This window comes from Trichechus manatus, unplaced genomic scaffold (genome assembly GCF_000243295.1).
Source record: "Trichechus manatus latirostris isolate Lorelei unplaced genomic scaffold, TriManLat1.0 scaffold00069, whole genome shotgun sequence".
Taxonomy (NCBI): domain Eukaryota; kingdom Metazoa; phylum Chordata; class Mammalia; order Sirenia; family Trichechidae; genus Trichechus; species Trichechus manatus.
In genome coordinates, this window is record NW_004444005.1 from 2,649,078 (window position 1) to 2,667,884 (window position 18,807).

An 18,807-nucleotide genomic window follows, 5' to 3' on the forward strand; every position below is an offset into this window, starting at 1 on the left:
ACAAAATCAAAACCCGTTGCCATCGAGTCAATTCCGAGTTGTAGTGACCCTATAGGGCAGAGTAGAATTGTCCCATAGGGTTCCAAGGAGCAGCTGGTGGATTCCAACTGCCAACTTTTGATTAGCAGCTGAGCTCTTAACCACTGTACCACCAGGGCTCCTAGGGGCATTAGACCATCCCACTTCATTGCTTCATAGCCACAAATAAGTTTCCTTTCTTTCACTACATCCTGCTAAGGCCTTGCGAGTTAGGAAAGATGAAATACAAGCTGATTCTGAGGTTTGACTACTGACCCCTTTTCCCCTCCCCACCACCCCTGCCCCACCCTTAGTGCATACATGGAGGAGAGCTTTCTCCCCCTCTGTCTCTCTGGTTTAAAAGGCAAGGCTGAGGGTTTGGAAAGGGAGGTACTGGCATGGATTGGGGGTGGGGAACCCTGGGCTCAGAGAAAGCCAGACACAGCAGAACTATTCTGTTTCAGAGCTGCAGGATCCACAGATTCCAGCCCAAACTAGCCAATGGGAGAAGGCCCTCTAATCCCAGAGAACTAAAGAATGCTCTTCAGTTATCCAACTTCCCTGCTGGACCCCACTCCTGACCCGCACCCCCACCCTTACCCCTGGCACTCAGAGGAGCTTGCAGACCCCCAGGAGCACAGTCCCGTGCCCCATGTAGTGAACTCAGCTCGACTGACCTTCCAGGCAGAGTTGAGGAATGTTCTAACATAGATGTCAATCAGGAGTATGACCTCGCCTTTGACTTGAAGAGCAGACTCTTCTCATCTCTCTGTCTTGGTCCTTCTCTCTCAGAGACTCTCCAGCTCTAACACCCCATTCCCGCCCCCACCCCCCAATGGCTCTGTTTATCTCCCAGTTGAGGAGGGAGGGGAAAATTCAACAGCTTTATCAGAGGTATGGGAATGGGCCCAGCTCTCCACAGCTGTGAAGGGGTTAAGAGGCTGGGCCAGCCACCTGAGTCTGCCCCTCCCAGGGATTAAGAGTCCTCTATAAAGGGGACTGTCCACCCAGACCAGGCCAAGGGGCTATCAGGAACCCAGGCGTTGTGCCCATCCCCCCTGCCATGTGGGAACTTCGGTCAACCTCCTTCTGGAGGGCCATATTCGCTGAGCTCTTTGCCACCCTCTTCTATGTCTTCTTTGGTCTGGGGGCCTCACTGCGTTGGTCCCCTGGCCCCCTGCCTGTCTTGCAGGTGGCTCTGGCCTTTGGCCTGGCCCTGGCTACGCTGGTGCAGGCTGTGGGCCATATCAGTGGAGCCCACGTCAATCCTGCAGTCACTTTTGCCTTCCTTGTGGGCTCCCAGATGTCCCTGCTCCGTGCCTTCTGCTATATGGCAGCCCAGCTCCTGGGAGCCGTGGCTGGGGCTGCCATGCTGTACAGTGTTACCCCGCCTGCTGTCCGAGGAAACCTAGCACTTAACACGGTAATGGTCGCCTGAGAGGGGCTGGGGGAACCTGGTGCCCTGACTTCCTGCCTGGGGTGGGTAGGTCAGTTCCCCCAGGATCTGGGACGTGTGTGTCTGTGTCTGTGTCTGTGTTTCAGAGTGGGGAGGATCAAGAGGTGGCGTGTAGGGGGGTAAGGAAGGCATAGAGTCCTAGACTGAGAATCAAAAAACCTGGATTCATGTCCCAGCTTCCTTCAAACTCCTTGCAGGGTCTTGAGGAAAAACTTATTTTACCTTAGGGGGCCTCAGTTTCCCCATCTATGTAAGTTGGTGCAATCATATCCACCTCAAAGGAGTATTGTTAGAAGAAATTAAGATACAAATACAACTACTACGAAGAGGGTGGTATTATCCTTCAGGGAACTGATGCCGTAAGGGTAGCCCTGCCTGGAAAGCCTTGAGGAGGTAACACTGTGGCAGCCCTAATGAGCTGCCTCCCTTCTTCTTCCTTTGCCCAGTTGCATCCTGGGGTGAGTGTGGGCCAGGCCACCGTGGTGGAGATCTTCCTGACACTCCAGTTCGTGCTGTGCATCTTTGCCACATATGACGAGAGGCGAAATGGCCGTCTGGGATCTGTGGCCCTGGCTGTTGGCTTCTCCCTCACCCTGGGGCACCTCTTTGGGGTAAGCAGAAGATGGGAACAACTTCTTGTTCAAGGATTCCAGGGCCCCCAAACCTTCCCTGAGTTTTCAGAGCGCTTCCTGCCCAACCCACTGTCAAACATGAACATTTTCCACTGCACTCTGTTTTGCCACACAGATTGTTGCCACACAGCAATCAACCCTGCCCTATTCCTCTCCCTGTGACTACTATATATAGTTCTTGTTGACTTTAAAGTGGAAGTCACAGGTAGACGGGAGCTTTGCCTTTGGGTCCATAGTGCCCCCAGATGGGGCATCAGTGACCTCACCCCACTGTGGGGAACCCTTGGAGAGTCATGCAGGTGGTCCTTTCCCTTTTGTTGCTGGCTGAAGGCAAGGTGCCAGTTCTCAGGGGCAATGTGGGTTACGGGGAGAGGAACTGGGGTGGAATGGGGAGTATCTCAGTTACAGCTGTGTCTTTTGCAGATGTATTATACTGGTGCAGGCATGAACCCTGCCCGCTCCTTTGCTCCTGCCATTCTCACTCGAAACTTCACCGACCACTGGGTGAGTGAGGGGAGAGGGACATCCTGAAGACCTGCTGGATGGGTGTGGGCTGCAGGTTCCAGGTTTGGTTTTGCTTTCCATCTGGATGTGTTGGCTGCTCTACCAGCACCTCAGACAAGGGGGCTGTCAGAGAGCTTGGCATGCTTTTGTGAACAGGACTTATTATTTTGCTAGAAAAAGAAGCTCTTGCTCATATTGTTCCTTCTCTGGTCAGTCAAGGGATTTTTACTAAGTACCCACTGGATGCCAAAAGCAGGACTATGAGGCCAGATAAGTGAGCATGAAGACAAAAACTTCTCATCTCAGAGATCAGGATGTGCTGAGAGCACAGATGGGCCTGGGCCCCATTCCAGTTCTAGCACTTTACTAGCCTTGTATGTGATCTTGGGCAAGTAACTCAACCATTTTGAGCCTTAGCTTCTTTAACTATAAAATGGAGTATTATGCACAAGGAAAGTATTAGCCCAAGACACAGAAAGGGCCACATAGACCAGAGACTTCATCAGCCTGAGACCAGTAGAACTAGATGGTGCCCGGCTACCACCAATGACCACCCTGACAGGGAACACAACAGAGAGTCCTGGATGGAGCAGGAGAAAGGTGGGGTGCAGAACTCAAATTCTAGTAAGAAGACCAGACTTAATGGTCTGACTGAGACTGGAGGAACCCTCGAAAGCATGGCCCCTGGATTCTCTATCAGCTCAGAACTAAAACAATTTCCGAGGCCAACTCTTCAGACAGGGATTGGACTGGACTGTGGGATGTAAAGTGATACTCGTGAGGAGTGTGCCTCTTGGCTCAAGTAGATACAAGAGACTAAATGGGCAGCTTCTGTCCGGAGGTGAGATGGGAAGGCAGAGAGGGTTAGGAGCTGGTTGGATGGATGTGGGGAATCAGCGGTGGAAAGGAGGAGTGTGCTGTCACAGTCTGGGGAGAGCAGTTAGGGTCACATAATGTATAAATTTTATATGGGAAAAAGTAAAAAAAAAAAGGGGTATTATGAGAAATAAATGTGGAAGTTGTATGTGTGAAACATTTAGCACAGAATCTGGTGTGAAGTAAGCCTCAGTAAACATTGGCTGTGTTTATATTGTTGACAATATGCAAACCAAACATTTAAAAATAATTCCAAAATTTTTCAAAGCACTATGTAAACTAGTACAAATTGGTGGTAACAAATAGAATATACATGTGCTAAAAAGGTGTGAGATAAAGGAATGATTTGATGAATCAGAAAAGAAACGGTGAGTTTTGAGGTACAGGCAGTAAGAGCCTAGGGTTTAAAAAACAAATAACTGATTTCTACTTAGATAATGCCCAATTTTATGTGTCAAGTCTAAGATGTCTGTTTTCCATTGAGGAGGTGGGAAGAGAGCAGCCTTGCTCTTGGTCCCTTCCCCGTTCCTGAGTATTTCTTTCCTCTTCCTACAGGTATACTGGGTGGGCCCAATCATTGGAGCGGGCCTGGGCAGCCTCCTCTATGACTTTCTCCTCTTCCCTCGGCTCAGGAGTGTTTCTGAGAGACTGTCTATCCTTAAGGGAGCCAGGCCCAGTGACCCCAATGCACAACCAGAGAGCACAGGGGAACCCGTTGAACTGAAGACGCAGGCCCTGTAAAAGCTCCACCTGGACAGAGGGAAGCTTCTGGGTTTACATGGAGGGGCTGAGCCAGCCCCTGGATGAAGAAAGAGAATGTGGGGAGGGGCATGTACTTCTTTATTTTTTTAATTTATATGTGTGTGTTTTTTTCCTTTTGCTGTGTGAAATCTTTCAAGTTGCATTCATGAGCTGGTTGGTGCAAACTTCCCTTCCTCCCCACCCCACCTCCCATCGCCGTGTGTGCATGATTGTGCGTATGAATGTGGGTGAGCCTGGTTGTATCTCAGTTTGGGGGCACAAGAGCTAAGGAAGGGAAAAGAAGTATCGCCCTGTGCCTCCCTCCCCCAGCCCAGTGTGGTGAGCACAGGGAACCAAGACCTCAAGTTTCTGGCCTTTACCCTGCTGCCAGTCAAGCATATGGCTATTGATTTCTGAGGGAGCAGGGAAGCTGGAAGTTACTCCTCACAGGAGGCCGATGGAGAGGAGTGGAGGAGACAAGCATTTCAAGAGTTGGGAGAAGGGGGCTCAACATTTCTCCAAACTGAGGCTGAGATGCTCATGGATATGGGAGTGAGGGGAGAGGTGTTGGTAGTGGGGGTGGGGGAATGGAGGTATAAGCCTCAGATTAGGATGCAGTTGGATCAGAAATTTGGGGGGAAGTTAATGGAGGAGTATAGCCTACTTATCTCAGGGATGCTTGCCCCAGGGACTTGGGTGGGGAAGTAGCTCTGAGAAAAGTGAATACTGGGGTTTGAGCTGTTCTTTAAGGCCCTATAAACCTGTCTACATCCACTGGCTGGGTTGTGTGTTCATTCTGGCATGATGGATCTCTTCAGAGGCCCTGGGCCAGTAAGCTCCCAACCTTAAATAAGGGGTGAGTGAGCCTAGAATCTAGAAAAATTAAGCAATTTAACAATTCTGCCTGATATCCCCCAGATTGGCCTCCTGGTAGATGATACTTAAACCCGAAAGAGTTCCCTGAGGCCAAAACAGGAAACCTCATGCCTGGAGCAAACTGGGGGCGTTGTACTTAGGAAGGAGAGAGTCTTTGACCTTCAGGGTATTCATTTACTCAGAGCAAATAGAAACAATCTTCAAATCATCTATCTGCTTTAATCGCTAGTTCTATAGTCCCTTGTCTCCCTTTTTTGTGTGTGTCTTTTTACTTTTCTCTCATCTGTCCTTTCATGTTGAAGCAAGTCTTTTCTAACTCTCCTTCATACCCCAGAGATCTATTCCTTTTATTCAAATGCTTAATAATTCAGGAGATAATTAACCCTTTGAGCCATTATCCTCTTTTGTTGTTGGCAAAATGCACTCACTTCAGTACAGGCTAGGAAACCCTCAAGTGATGAATGAGTATTTATTGTTGATCTTTTTAAGAATCTCATGCATACTTCTCTAGTGTTAAGCCTATGCCTACAGTATGACAAATCAAACAAAACCAAACCAGTTGCCATTGAGTAGACTTTGAGTCATGGCTACCCCATGTGCTCCACAGGGTTTTCTTTCTTTTTTTTTTTTTTTTAATTGTTGTAATTAAATGAGGTTTACATTTCAAGTTAGTCTCCCATACAGAATTTTTTTTTTTTAACATACATTGTTATGAGACCCCAACCGCTCACCCCATTCTGTGACAGCACACTCCTCCCCTCTGCCCCTGATTCCCCATGAACATTCAACCAGCTCCTAACTCTCTCTGCCTTCCCCTCTCACCTCTGGACAGAAGCCGCCCCTTTGGTCTCTTATATCTACTTGTCTAAGAGGCACATTCTTCACAAGTATCACTTTATGTCCCACAGCCCAGTCCAATCCCTGTTTGAAGAGTTGGCCTCGGAAATTGTTTTAGTTGGGGGTGATAGAGAGACCAGGGGCCATGCTTTCCGGGGCACCTCCAGTCTCAGTCAGACCATTAAGTCTGAATTTGAGTTCTGCATCCCATTGTTCTACTGCTCCATCAGGGACCCTCTGCTGTGTTCCCTGTCAGGACGTTCATTGGTGGTAGCTGGGCACCATCTAGTTCTTCTGGTCTCAGGCTGATGAAGTGTCTGATTTATGTGGCCCATTCTGTCTCTTGGGCCAATACTCTCCACAGGGTTTTCAATGGCTGATTTTTTGGAAATAGATCACCAGGCCTTTCTTCTGAGGTGTCTCTGGGTGGACTCGAACCTCCAACCTTTAGGTTACCAGCCCAGCACATTGTTTGCACCACCAAACCCTATGGAGCAATTCTACTCTGCACACATGGGGTGGCCATGAGTTGGAATCTACAGGGACTAACAGCAACAACAGGGACTTTGCAGTACGACGAAACTAAACTCAAACCCGGTGCCGTCCGGTGGATTCGGACTCTTAGCGACCCTATGGGACAGAGTAGAACTGCCCCACAGGATTTCCAAAGAGGGGCTGGTCGATTCAAACTGCCGACCTTTTGGTTAACAGCCTAGCTCTTAACCACTGCGCCTCCAGGACAGATCCCTCCCCCAAAAAGACTATTTCTCCCCTTATTCCATCTCTCCACATCCTCCCAATAAAGCCTAACTTTTCTAACCTTTTGGAGCCCTGGTGGCACAGTGGTTAAGAGCTTGGCTGCTAACCCAAAGGTCGGCAGTTCGAATCCACTAGCCGCTCCTTGGAAGCCCTAGTGGGCAGTTCTACTCTGTCCTATACGGTCATTAAGGAGTCGGAATGGACTCTACAGCAACGGGTTTGGTTTTGGATTTTCCAACCATTTAGACTTTGGAACAGTCTAATTAACTAGAAAGGGAAGAATGTTTATAATTCACCTCTAAAAGACTTTGATTCCTACTATCTTAAGTCACCAAAAATTCATAGCACTTTGTTTTGTAGCTCAATATAGGGGATCCACTTTGATAAAAGAAACATTACTTGTACTCGCTTCCCTTTTCTTTTTTCATCACCAACATCCCTGCCCACATGGTGTCACGTGGACCAGCCTGGCTCGGCCCGCCCCGCCCCTATGCAGGCGGGGACTGGCACCGCCCAGCCGGTGGCGGGAAAGGCAGCGGCTGGTGTCCTAAGGTCTTCTGGCTCCGCTGGGATCCTGAGGACCCGCGGGGAGCGGGTGAGTGAGTGTGTGGGCAGGAGGGCTGTAAGCGAAGACGAGTCGGCATCCCTTGCAAGCTGCAGAGGCACTCTTGTGAGGTGCCAAGTCACCCATCCCGCCACCCGGTTTAAAGGCAGGGGGCGGGGCGCGCGCTTTAGGCGCGCACGCGCAGTCCTCCGCCCTGCGTGCTTGGTTAGATGGTGCAGGTTCTGAATTCGCCGTGGGCGCTCCCTCGTTCCCTGGGACAGGACCTAATCGTCACCTTCCTTCCCCCTCTCTCCCTACGTTACGCTGCATTGGTCCTCCCTCGGGGATGGGGCTGTGATGGGAAGGGGCTTGGAGCCCCTAAAGTAGAACAGAAGATTCCCAGGGATTTCCACTTCGAAACTCCCCATCCAGTTCAGGCCCGAAAACACAGGTGTGTGGCTTGGTGGTCAGCAGGGATCGGAATTCACAGGTCGCTTGATTTATCTTGGGTTTTTACAAAATGGTTTCCTTATTCCCGTCCCTCCCTTCCTTCGGGTGAGAACACAGCCTCTGCCTGGGTTTGTTACCTGGACCATCAGCCACTAATTAAGCTCGTTCCCTGGAGTCTCTCAATTCTTTACTTCGAGCTCCCACCAGTTACCTTAATTTGTGTCATTTTAGGTTAAAAATAAAACTCCACGGCCAAGTTTAAATCCTTAGGTGGGTGTATAGGGCCGTTCACAGTCTGGGCGTGACCCTCCCTGATCCTCTCAGCTGCGTTTTCTAAAGCTCCCTAAATTTTTCCTAGCCAGCTCCAATCCCTCTTTCCGTTGCTTTCCTGTTAGTTAGGCTCATTTATTCATAGTGGTTCCCTCTGCTTTTGCCAGGACACTTCTCTGCCTAAATGCTCCTCCTCTTCCCAGCTGACTGATCGTATGCAACCTTCAATGCCCCGGTTCAGAGGGACCTCCTTAGCCATTTTAACCTGAAGGGAGCCCTGGTTCTTTAGAGCTTTTTTTTTTTTTTACAATATCACTTATTTAGAGCTTGTCCTTTAAATTATTCCTTCCGTATTATTATGTGTCATGTGGGTTTGATAAATTTCTTTAGCATCCCCACATTATCATTTGCTTCTTATTGTTGTTAGTTGCTGTTGAGTTGATTCCTACTCATATTGTTCCCATGTGTGCAGAGTAGAACTGCTCCATAGGGTTTTGAAGGCTGTGACCTTTCTGAAGCAGATCACTGGACCTGTCTCCTGAGGTACTGCTGGGTAGGTTCGAACCGCTAACCTTTTGGCAAATAGCCAAGCGCTTAACCACTTGCGCTAGCCAGCAACTCTTATCTTTTGCCTGGAAGGCTCCTAGTAAGCGTTTAGTGATTGACTGTAGAGTCCTATAGGTGGAGAGGAATTTAATATTTTGAGGGTTCTTCCTTTGTGTTCACAACTGGGTAGAGTACTTGACTTTAGTGCTTCTCTGTCTTGGTGAAGGACCAGGTAGGTTTTTGGCCTCAAGTCATTACAGGTCAATAAGCTTCTAAAAACACTTTTTAAAACTATAATTACTAGAAAAATGAAATTAAAAATAAAAGACATACAATTTTGTATGACTTTTTAAAATTATTAGATTCAACTAGCATAAACTAACTGTCAAATTGCTGTAAGATGTTCTAAATGCTTTTTCTTTGTTCCCATATTTGTCTTGATGCAGACTGCTAACAGTTTGTGGACAGGTAATGGTCTGCAGACCACACTTTGAGTAGCACTGCTTTACATGCTCTTTTTTTTTTTTAATTGTACTTTAGATGAAGGTTTATGGAACAAACTAGTTTCTCATTGAACAATTTAGTACACATATTGTTTTATGACATTGGTCAACAACCCCACAACATGTCGACACGCTCCCTTTTCAACCTTGGGTTCCCTATTAACAGCTTTCCTGTCCCCTCCTGCCTGCTAGTCCTTGTCCCTGGGCTGTTGTGCCTCTTTAGTCTCATTTTGTTTTATGGGTTTGTCTTTAGCTTTGGCTGAAGGGTGAACCTCAGGAGTGACTTCATTACTGAGCTAAAAGGGTGTCCGGGGGTCATACTCTTGGGATTTCTGCAGACTCTGTCAGACCAGTTACATGCTCTTATTGAAACTTTCCCACTACCTTGTGAGGGTAGGTACTATTATTATTTTCTCAACATACTAATAAGGAAACTGAGGTTTAGATTAAGAGACATGCTCAAAATCACCAACTTAGTACTGGGCAGAACTGGAATTCAAATATTGTATGCCATTCTGTAATACTACCAGTATCAACTCAGTTGCCTTTGAGTTAACTCCAACTCATGATGACCCCAAGTGTGTCATAGTAGTTAACTTTGCTCCATAGGGTTTTCAATGGCTGGATTTTTCAGAAGTAGATTGCCAGGCCTTTTCCCAGGCACCTCTGGGTGGACTTGAGCCTCCAACCTTTCATTTGGCAGCCTAGCGCATTAACCATTTCTACCACCCAGGGACTTCACCCATAATACTCAAACCAAAAACCAAACCAAACTTGTTGCCGTTGAGTCGGTTCCGACTCATAGCACCTTTATAAGTTAAAGTAGAACTGCCCCATAGAGTTTCCAAGGCTGTAATATTTACAGAAGCAGATTGCCGCATCTTTCTCCCATGGAGCGGCTGTTGGGTTGGAGCTGCCGATCTTTTGGTTATCAGCTGAGCACTTAACCACTGTGCCACCAGGCTCCTTCCCGTAATACCAGTGGTTCTTAAAGCTGGTTCTTGGAATAGAGGTTTTGTTTTCAAGAAGTGAGCTGATTTTCTATTTTGAATTGCAAATATATTTAATAGTTTATCCTTTGTTTTCTTTTGGTTCTTGCATTTTAAGACCTATAAGTATTAATTTCAGGTGAATATTGCTTCTTTTGAACTGCTTGGTGCTTAGTTGAGTGTGAGAAGTAACTAACAGCTCTTTCAAATGTCCAGATCTACTGGGTCTAAGTTGTTTGACAAAGTTTTCATCTGTCTATAATGACATGTGGAAAATAAAGAAAATATTATGAGTTTTTTCCTAAAGTCAAATTTCTTAAATTTAAAGACAGGTACCTTGTCCTGAGATTATGTCCTTCTTAGTTTTTTGGTGTTGAAATGGTAAAAACACAATGTATAGTAATTGTGTGGGTTTTTTTCCTTTTATTTTGTTGTTGTTGAGATATACAAGCAAAACACACCAATTTAACTGTTTCTACGTGTACAGTTCAGTGACATTGATTACATTCTTCGAATTGTACAACCATTCTCACTCTCCTTTTCTGAGCTGTTCTTCCGCCATTAACATAAACTCACTGACCCCTAAGGTTCCTATCTAATCTTTCGAATTGCTGTTGTCACTTTGATCCCATATAGATAGTTCTTAAAAGAGCATAATGCTCAAGGTAGATATTTTTTACTACTTAAGCTGAACTATTATTTGGTTTTAAGAAGACTTCAGGGGATATTTTTGGTTTAAGGTTTAAAAATTATCTCAGGGCAGTAATTTCAGGGATTCTTCCAGCCTCCTTGGCTCCAGAAGATCTGGAGGCCATAAGAATTTGAAATTCTGTCCTGCGTTTTCCCCCTTTAGATCAGGATTATCTTATAGAATCTTTGATCAAAATGTTCAGTAATGGTAGTTGGGCACCCTCCAGTTCTTCTGGTCTCATGGCAAAGGAGGCAGTTGTTCAGGGAGGCAATTAGCCACACATTCTATATCCTCCTCCTGTTCCTGGCTCTCCTTCTTACTCTGTTGCTCCAGGCAGATAGAAACCAATTGTTGTACCTCTTGTCTTAGTCATGTAGTGCTGCTATAACAGAAATACCACAAGTGGATGGCTTTAACAAAGAGAAATTTATTCTCTCACAGTCTAGTAGGCTACAAGTCCAAATTCAGGGCATCACCTCCTGGGGAAGGCTTTCTGTCTTTGTGGGCTCTGGAGGAGGGTCCTTGTCATCAATCTTCTTTTAGTCAAGGAGCTTCTCAGACACAGGGACCCCGAGTCCAAAGGACGCAGTCTGTTCCTGGTGCTGCTTTCTTGGTGATATGAGGTCCCCATGTCTTGCTGCTTGCGTCTCTCTTGTATCTCTCAAAAGAGATTGGCTCCAGACACAGTCTAATCTTGTAGATCTCATCAGCATAACTGCTGTTAATCCCATCTCGTCAACATCAATAGAGACAGGATTTATAACACATAGGAAAATCACATCAGATGACAAAATGGTGGACGATCACACAATTTTGGGAATCATGGCCTAGCCAAGTTGACATATATTTTTGGGGGACATAATTCAATCTATGACACTCCACCCTTTGGCCCCCAAAAATTCATGTCCTTGCCACATGTAAAACACCTTCACTCCATCATATCATAGCAAAAGTCTTAAATCAACTCCAAGTCCAGAATACAAAAATTCTTCTTTATGAAATCTAGAATACAAGTTATCTGCTTCCAAAAGTACAATGATGCAACAGACAGGCACAAGGTAGACATTTCCATTACAAATGGGAGAGATTGGGGGGAAAGAAAGGATAACAAGTACCAAGGAAGTCAGTGGAACACATTACCTTAGCCCACAAGGCTTTGAAAATAATCCTCTGTTCTCTGAGACCATTTAGGCAATGGCCCTGCCCTCCAGGCTCTAGGTATTGGCCAGACTCTCTGGATTTTGAGTGGAGGCCCTCCAGCCCTAGGCTTCAGCTCCACGTTCTAGCCCCACTGGAAAGGCAACTCAGCTCCCTCGGCTTTAGGCACACCATTCTCCTAAGGCACACCATTCTCCTAGTCCGAGTGGCAGCTCCACCCTTAGAAACTCCAGAGGCCATGGTTCCACCCTTTGAGACCCCAGAGGTTGTAGCCATACTCTTTGAGACTGAGGCAGCTCGGCTTCCTGTGTTCCTTGTCTCTTCAGCTTCTGCTTCCTGGTTTCTTGACCTCTTGGCCCTTTGGGACTTGCCACCTGCATCTGCCTTGCTGGGGCAAGTTTTCCAAAGGTCTGTAGCTCCACCGATGAGTTTACTCTACCAGTAAACTTTGGCCAGAAGGCACTCAGCTCTCTTGCTCCATGGGTTGGCCAGCCTAGCTCCACCAGTAAGTGCCCAGAGGTACCCCACTCTGCCAGGAAGCCTCCTGTGCAAAGGCACTCAGCTCTCTTGCTCTGTGGGTTGGCTCTAGTGCTATCTCGCACTGGTATCCTGGTTCTGCTGCTGCTGGTTCTCTGCCGCTTCTCAACATCTGCGCTGTCTCCAGTCTAACAGCTCTCCTCATTTCCTTCTGAGTCCTCACCAGAATTGTCTTTGGTGTTCATAATTCCACCAACAGACTCTTCAAGGCCATCTTAAAACTCTTCTAGCTTCTATCCGTTCACAGTATCAAAACTGTTTCCACATTTTAGGTATCTGTTAAAGCAGCACCTCACTCCCGGTACCAAATTCTGTCTTGTTCATCTAGTGCTGCTGTAACAGAAATAGCACAAGTGGATGGCTTTAACAAAGAGAAATTTATTCTCTCACAATCTAGTAGGCTACAAGTCCAAATTCAGGGCATCAGCTCCAGGAGAAGGCTTTCTCTCTCTGTGGGCTCTGGAGGAAGGTCCTTATCATCAATCTTCCTTTGGTTGAGGAGCTTCTCAGGCGCAGGGACCCTGGGTCCAAAGGATGCGCTCTGCTCCCAGTGCTGCTTTCTTGGTGATATGAGGTCCCCATGTCTCACTGCTCGCTTCTCTCTTGTATATCTCAAAAGAGATTGGCTCAAGACACAGTCTAATCTTGTAGATCTCATCAACATAACTGCCACTAATCCTGTCTCATCAACATCAATAGAGATAGGATTTACAACACATAGGAAAATCACATCAGATAACAAAATGGTGTACAGTCACACAATATTGGGAATCATGGCCTAGCCAAATTGACATATATTTTTGGGGGACACAGTTCAATCCATGACACCTCAGATGGCCATTTGCAAGCTTTTAAGAACCCAGACAGTACACAAGGAACTAGGAGGTAGAGCAGAAGCACTAAACAAGTTGTTAGGTCAATTAACTGGGATGTCCCGTGAAACCATGACCCTAAACCTCCAAACCAAGAACAAAATCCTATTAGGTTTTTGGTTGTACATACGCAGCCTCAGCAGCTATTCTTTTTTTGTTTTTGTTTTTTTGGCCTTGTTGTAAATATATCCATCTGTGTGGGTTTTTTAATAACAACCTTATTGCAGTGATTTTCAGTATATTCACAGAGTTGTGCAACCATCACCACTATCTAATTTCAGAATATTGTCATCATCCTCAGAGAAACCTTGTACGCATTAGCAGCCACTCCCCATTCTCTTCCTCCCCCTCTCCCTCTATGACTACTAATCTACTTTCTGTCTCTGTGGATTTCCCTATCCTGGACATTTCATATAAAGAAATCATTCAACGTGTGACCTTATGTGTCTAGATTTTTTTCACCGAATTTAATGTTTTCAAATTTCATCCATTTTGTAGCATGTATCAAGTGTTAGCTGCCATCGAGTCCACCCCCCACTCATGGCGACCCCATGCACAATAGAACGCTGCCTGGTCCTCTGCCATCCCCATGATCAGTTGTGGATCAGACTGTTGTGATCCATAGGGTTTTCATTGGCTGTTTTCAGAAGTAGATCGCTAGACCTTTCTTTCTTGTCCATCTTAGTCTGGAAGCTCCACTCAAACCTGTTCAGCATCACAGCAACACAAAAACCGCCACTGATATGGTGGCTGTGCATTGGTCAGGAATTGAACCCAGGGACTTCATTCCTTTTTATTGTCAAATAATATTCCATTGTATGGCTAAACCACATTTTATGTATTCTTCTGTTAATGGGCATTTAGGTTTTTCCCCATGTTTTGGCTATTGTAAATAATGCTACTATGACCATCGGTGTACAAGGTTTTGTGTGGACATATGTTTTCATTTCCTTTAGGTATATACTGTTGTAGTGTAAACACCACACATCTGTTTAGGCTTAAAAACCAAGAGTTTTATTATGACAAAGAAAGCATTCTGCAAAATGGAGACACAGTGCTGGGAGACATCCAACAATGTATTCTGGGGGAGCTACAGTAATACAAAGACTTATGAATTAAAAAACCACAAATAGCAGGTTACAGCTAAAACAATTTTGATTGGTCAGTTGACCATCCTGGCAGGTGTTGACATCTTTTGCAAGGATGACTCCAGGAGACAGAATTATGGCTGACCACTAAAACCACATGTTTTCTGGCATCTAGATATCTATAGTCTATGTTAAATTGAGTTACTTTAGCACTGTGATGAAGAATTCTTTGGAAGTATAAAACAGAAAGTTCTAGGATGATTATAAGTGAAAATGCTAAGTATTTTAATACTTAAGGAGGGAAAAAGAGTTTTTGATACAGAAAAGCTATATTAGAACAAAGGTTTAGAAAATTACAAGTATGGCTAAAGAGGGATATTTTCTTAGAATTGGCTTAGCCGCTTAAAGTCACATGTCTAACCCATGTAGAAAGTGAAGCTTATCTTCCTTTAGCATTGGTTAGTTTTAACTGCATTTTCCTGTAGAACTGCTTATTTTCTAAGTTAAAGGGTATAGTGGACATTTTGGCAAAAATGACAAGCTGCATTATATGACAAAGAACTCCAAGATGGAGATGCTTAGGACGAGAAAGGATTGGGCTCAGACCTTAGTCAGAAATTCCAGTTGTGCCAAGAAGCCTCAGTTTTGGAAAGACTGTTTCTCGCTCCCCCCTTTGGATCAAGAATTTCTCTGGGAATTCGATGATTACACTTAAGAGTACTCTTCTTCTGCATGGGCTTTGTCCTTGGGTTGGGATTGTTGCCTTGCTATTTGTAGGGCCTCATCTTCAGGATGAGCTGGTCTCATGTCACCCACAGAGGAGCAACCCATCTTTTGTAAGGGTTTTATGAGGTTAAATGGGTGGCTGCTTACCTTGTAAATCATTTAAGACCTTGGACACTATCAGACAAACGTCCAGGCTTGGACATCATGGGATGAATCACCGGCACCACGGCCAGGCACTTGTGTCAGTCATTGAATCAGTAGTAAGTTGTTAAGATTCTAGGTGAAGGTTGGCAGGGCATTATCTCACCATGTTTCTTCACTATGCTATTGTTTAAATACTCTGCTTCAGTGATCGTGTTATTATGGGGATGTGGCTACAGCAAGGTTGAATTGAAGGGAACAGCTTGACTGACTGAAGACTCCCAACCAAGGTGTGAAGTCAAAATCTTTTTCTTTCTTTTTTTCAATTGTTGTACTTCAAGTGAAAGTTTACAATTCAAGTTAGTCTCTCATACAAAAATTTATACATACATTGTTATCTGACCCTAGTTGCTCTCCCTATACTGTGACAGCATACTCCTCCTTTCCACCCCTGATTTCTCATGTCCATTCAACCAGCTCCTGACCCTCTCTGCCTTCTCATCTCACTTCTGGACAGGAGCTGCCAATTTAGTCTTGTGAATCTACTTGAACTAAGAAGCACACTCTTCACAAGTATCATTTTATGTCCCATAGTCCAGTCTAATCTTTGTCTGAAGAGTTGTCCTCGGGAATGGTTTTAGTTCTGGGTTTACAGAGAGTCCGGGGCCATGCTTTCTGGGGTTCCTCCAGTCTCAGTCAGACCATTAAGTCTGGTCTTTTTACTAGAATTTGAGTTTTGCACCCTGCTTTTCTCCTGCTCCATCAGGGACTCTCTGTTGTGTTCCCTGTCAGGTCAGTCATTGGTGGTAGCCAGGTACCATCTAGTTCTTCTGGTCTCAGGCTGATGGAGTCTCTGGTTTATGTGACCCTTTCTGTCTCTTGGGGTAGTACTTTCCTTGTGTCTTTGTTGTTCTTCATTCTCCTTTACTCCAGGTGAGTTGGGACCAATTGATTCATCTTACATGGCTGCTTGCTAGCTTTTAAGACCCCAGATGCCACTCACCAAAGTAGGATGCAGAGCATTTTCTTAATAAACTTTGTTATGCCAGTTGACCTAGATGTCCCCTGAAAGCGTGGTCCCCAGACCCCACCCCTGCTGCCCTGTCCCTCGAAGTGTTTGGTTGTATTTAGGAAACTTCTTAGCTTTGGTTTAGTTCAGTTGTGCTGACTTCCCTTGTAGTGTGTGTTGTGTGAGGTCAAAATCTTTTGATTAAGTATTTTATAATAACAATAAGCAATAAAGCTAACTGGTTTTTAGTTAGAGTTTTAGAGTGTAGTTAAAAGTTAATACCTTTTGGATACTATTTAAAATTATTACAGGAGGAGTTAGCTTGTTTTGTACGGAGAAGTTAATGGGTCCAAAAGTTATTAACTATGGTTGGAGATTTAATATTGAGTTGAATTGATGCCCTTGGCTACTGATTGGGTTATTTTTACAAAAGTATTGTCTTTCCATGTAATTAAAGGTGTTGCTATTGAAACTATACAAATAGCAGTGATATTGGCCTTTATGTCTACTTGCATTGGTAGACAGGTATGATAAACTTAAACAAAATGTCTTATGCTGGGTTCTCTAGAGAAGCAAAACTAGTAAAGGGTATAAATACATACATATATAGATAGATAGATAGATTTGTATCAAGGAAATGGATCACGCAGTTCTAGAGGCTGCAAGTCCGAAGCCTGTGGGTCAGGATAGAGGCTTCTCCTGATGCACGTAGCCACAGGGGCTGGCAAACCCAGGATCAGCAGGTCGGAGAGCAGGGCTCTTGCTCACAGGCTGTGAAAATTGATGAATCCCAAAGATCATCGGGCAAGACCACAGGTAAGCTGCTAGCTCAAGTCCCAAGAACTGGAGGTCATATGAACAGGAGGCAGCTGCAGAATCCAGAATGAGCAAAAGCCTGCAAGCTTTGCCAGAATATCCACTTATATTCAGTGCAGGCCACACACCCAAGGAAACTCCCTTTCAACTGACTGGCTGTTCACAGTAGATCCCATCATGGAGGTGACCACATAATATCAAATCTCATCATGGAAGTGATCGCACCATTGTACGACTATCAAACCACTGAGAATCATGGCCCAGCCAAGCTGACACACAACCTTAACCATCACACAAAATAAGTGATTATATTCTATTAGTAGGATATTTGTTGTTGTTGTTACGTGCCGTCCAGTCAGTTCCAACTTACAGCGACCCTATATATATAACAGAATGAAACACTACCTGGTCCTGTGCCATCCTCACAATCGTCGTTATGCTTGAGCCCATTGTTGCAGCCACTGTGTCAATCAATCTCCAGCATCACGTGATAGAATTAGTAGGATATTTAAGTAGCTTCTATCAAGAGTATGAAATAGAACTCTTAAAAATGTAAACTAACAGTATAATAAATGTTATAGTAAAAGAAAACCTTATCTACTTGTATGAAAGGAAAGCCGTACTAAGGAATAAATCATAGTTGAGAAACAATACTATTTCTAACATGATAAATATTAAATGAAATGTAATAACTTCCATAAAACTGCTTAATTTAATGCTATTAAGTATATAAGTTGAAGTTATTTTTAATTTGAAAATGGCAAAAACATTAAGATGAAATTCTAAAACTAAGAGATTATTTTTCATAATAATGTAATAAGCCTGTGAGAGAGAGATTGATTGTAAGTATCAAGTAAACTGCAAAAATATCAAGTGCAATTCTTTCTAGTCCTAATTGGTCAATGTCACGGATTGAATTGTTTCCCCCCAAAATATGTGTCAACTTGATTAGGCTGTGATTCCCAGTATTGTGTGGTTGTCCTCCATTTTGTGATTGTAATTTTATGTTAAGAGAATTAGGGTGGGATTGTAACACCCTTACTAATGTCACATCCCTGATCCAATGTAAAGGGAGTTTCCCTGGAGTGTGGCCTGAACCACCTTTTATCTTACAAGAGATAAAAGGAAAGGGAAGCGACCAGAGAGTGGGGACCTCACACCACCAAGAAAGCAGTGCTGGGAGCAGAGCGCGTCCTTTGGACGTGAGGTTCCTGCGCTGAGATGCTGCTGGACCAGGGGAAAACTGATGCATCACAAGGACCTTCCACCAGAGCCGACAGAGAGAGAGCCTTCCCCTGGAGCCAGCACCCTGAATGCAGACTTCTAGCCTACTGAACTGTGAGAGAATAAACTTCTCTTTGTTAAAGCCATCCACTTGTGGTATTTCTGTTAGAGCAGTACTAGATGACTATGACAATTAAACACAATGATCTCAAATCAAAAAGAATTATTACTATTAAAATAAAATTGTGTAATAGGATAGTTGAATAACTGATATTAACACTACTGTAATAATGGAAAGAAAATCAATAATGTCAACATAAGTAACTTTCACCTAAAGACGTAAACCTAAAAGACTTGGAGATTACAAAGGAATGATTTTAAATTGATAAAATTAGAACTATCTCAAATGTAATGAGTATTAAACAGTGTAACTACTTCAGTGGTTTGTATTACTTAAGCTTCTAAATAATGAACTCTTGTGAACTAAAATGTAATAAAAGGCTATTTCAGATGCAATGCGTATTAAACAGAGAGTAATGACTTC

The 18,807-nt window shown here is 44.6% G+C and overlaps 2 protein-coding genes across 2 annotated transcripts in view; both read left to right on the plus strand.

Annotated features, from left to right (window-relative positions):
- The first annotated feature begins 1,050 nt into the window (after positions 1 to 1,050).
- On the plus strand, positions 1,051 to 4,325 carry MIP (major intrinsic protein of lens fiber). Its single transcript, XM_004379917.1, has 4 exons — positions 1,051 to 1,441; positions 1,921 to 2,085; positions 2,530 to 2,610; positions 4,042 to 4,325. The coding sequence occupies exons 1-4, from the start codon at positions 1,082 to 1,084 to the stop codon at positions 4,225 to 4,227; spliced, it is 792 nt and encodes a 263-aa protein (XP_004379974.1). The 5' UTR covers positions 1,051 to 1,081; the 3' UTR covers positions 4,228 to 4,325.
- Positions 4,326 to 7,210: 2,885 nt separating this feature from the next.
- The window catches only part of TIMELESS (timeless circadian regulator), a 30,435-nt gene continuing 18,838 nt past the window's right edge, over positions 7,211 to 18,807 (plus strand). Inside the window, exon 1 of the mRNA XM_004379918.2 lies at positions 7,211 to 7,294. The gene's annotated coding sequence lies outside the window, so the exon portion shown is untranslated. The remainder of the gene's footprint in view (positions 7,295 to 18,807) is intronic.

Excerpts from the sequence above, each read along its gene's own strand:
- MIP (XM_004379917.1), top strand. The coding sequence starts at position 1,082 with ATGTGGGAACTTCGGTCAACCTCCTTCTGGAGGGCCATATTCGCTGAG. Across the intron at positions 2,086-2,529 it reads CCCTGGGGCACCTCTTTGGG|ATGTATTATACTGGTGCAGG; the intron begins GTAAGCAGAAGA and ends TGTCTTTTGCAG. Across the intron at positions 2,611-4,041 it reads GAAACTTCACCGACCACTGG|GTATACTGGGTGGGCCCAAT; the intron begins GTGAGTGAGGGG and ends CTCTTCCTACAG.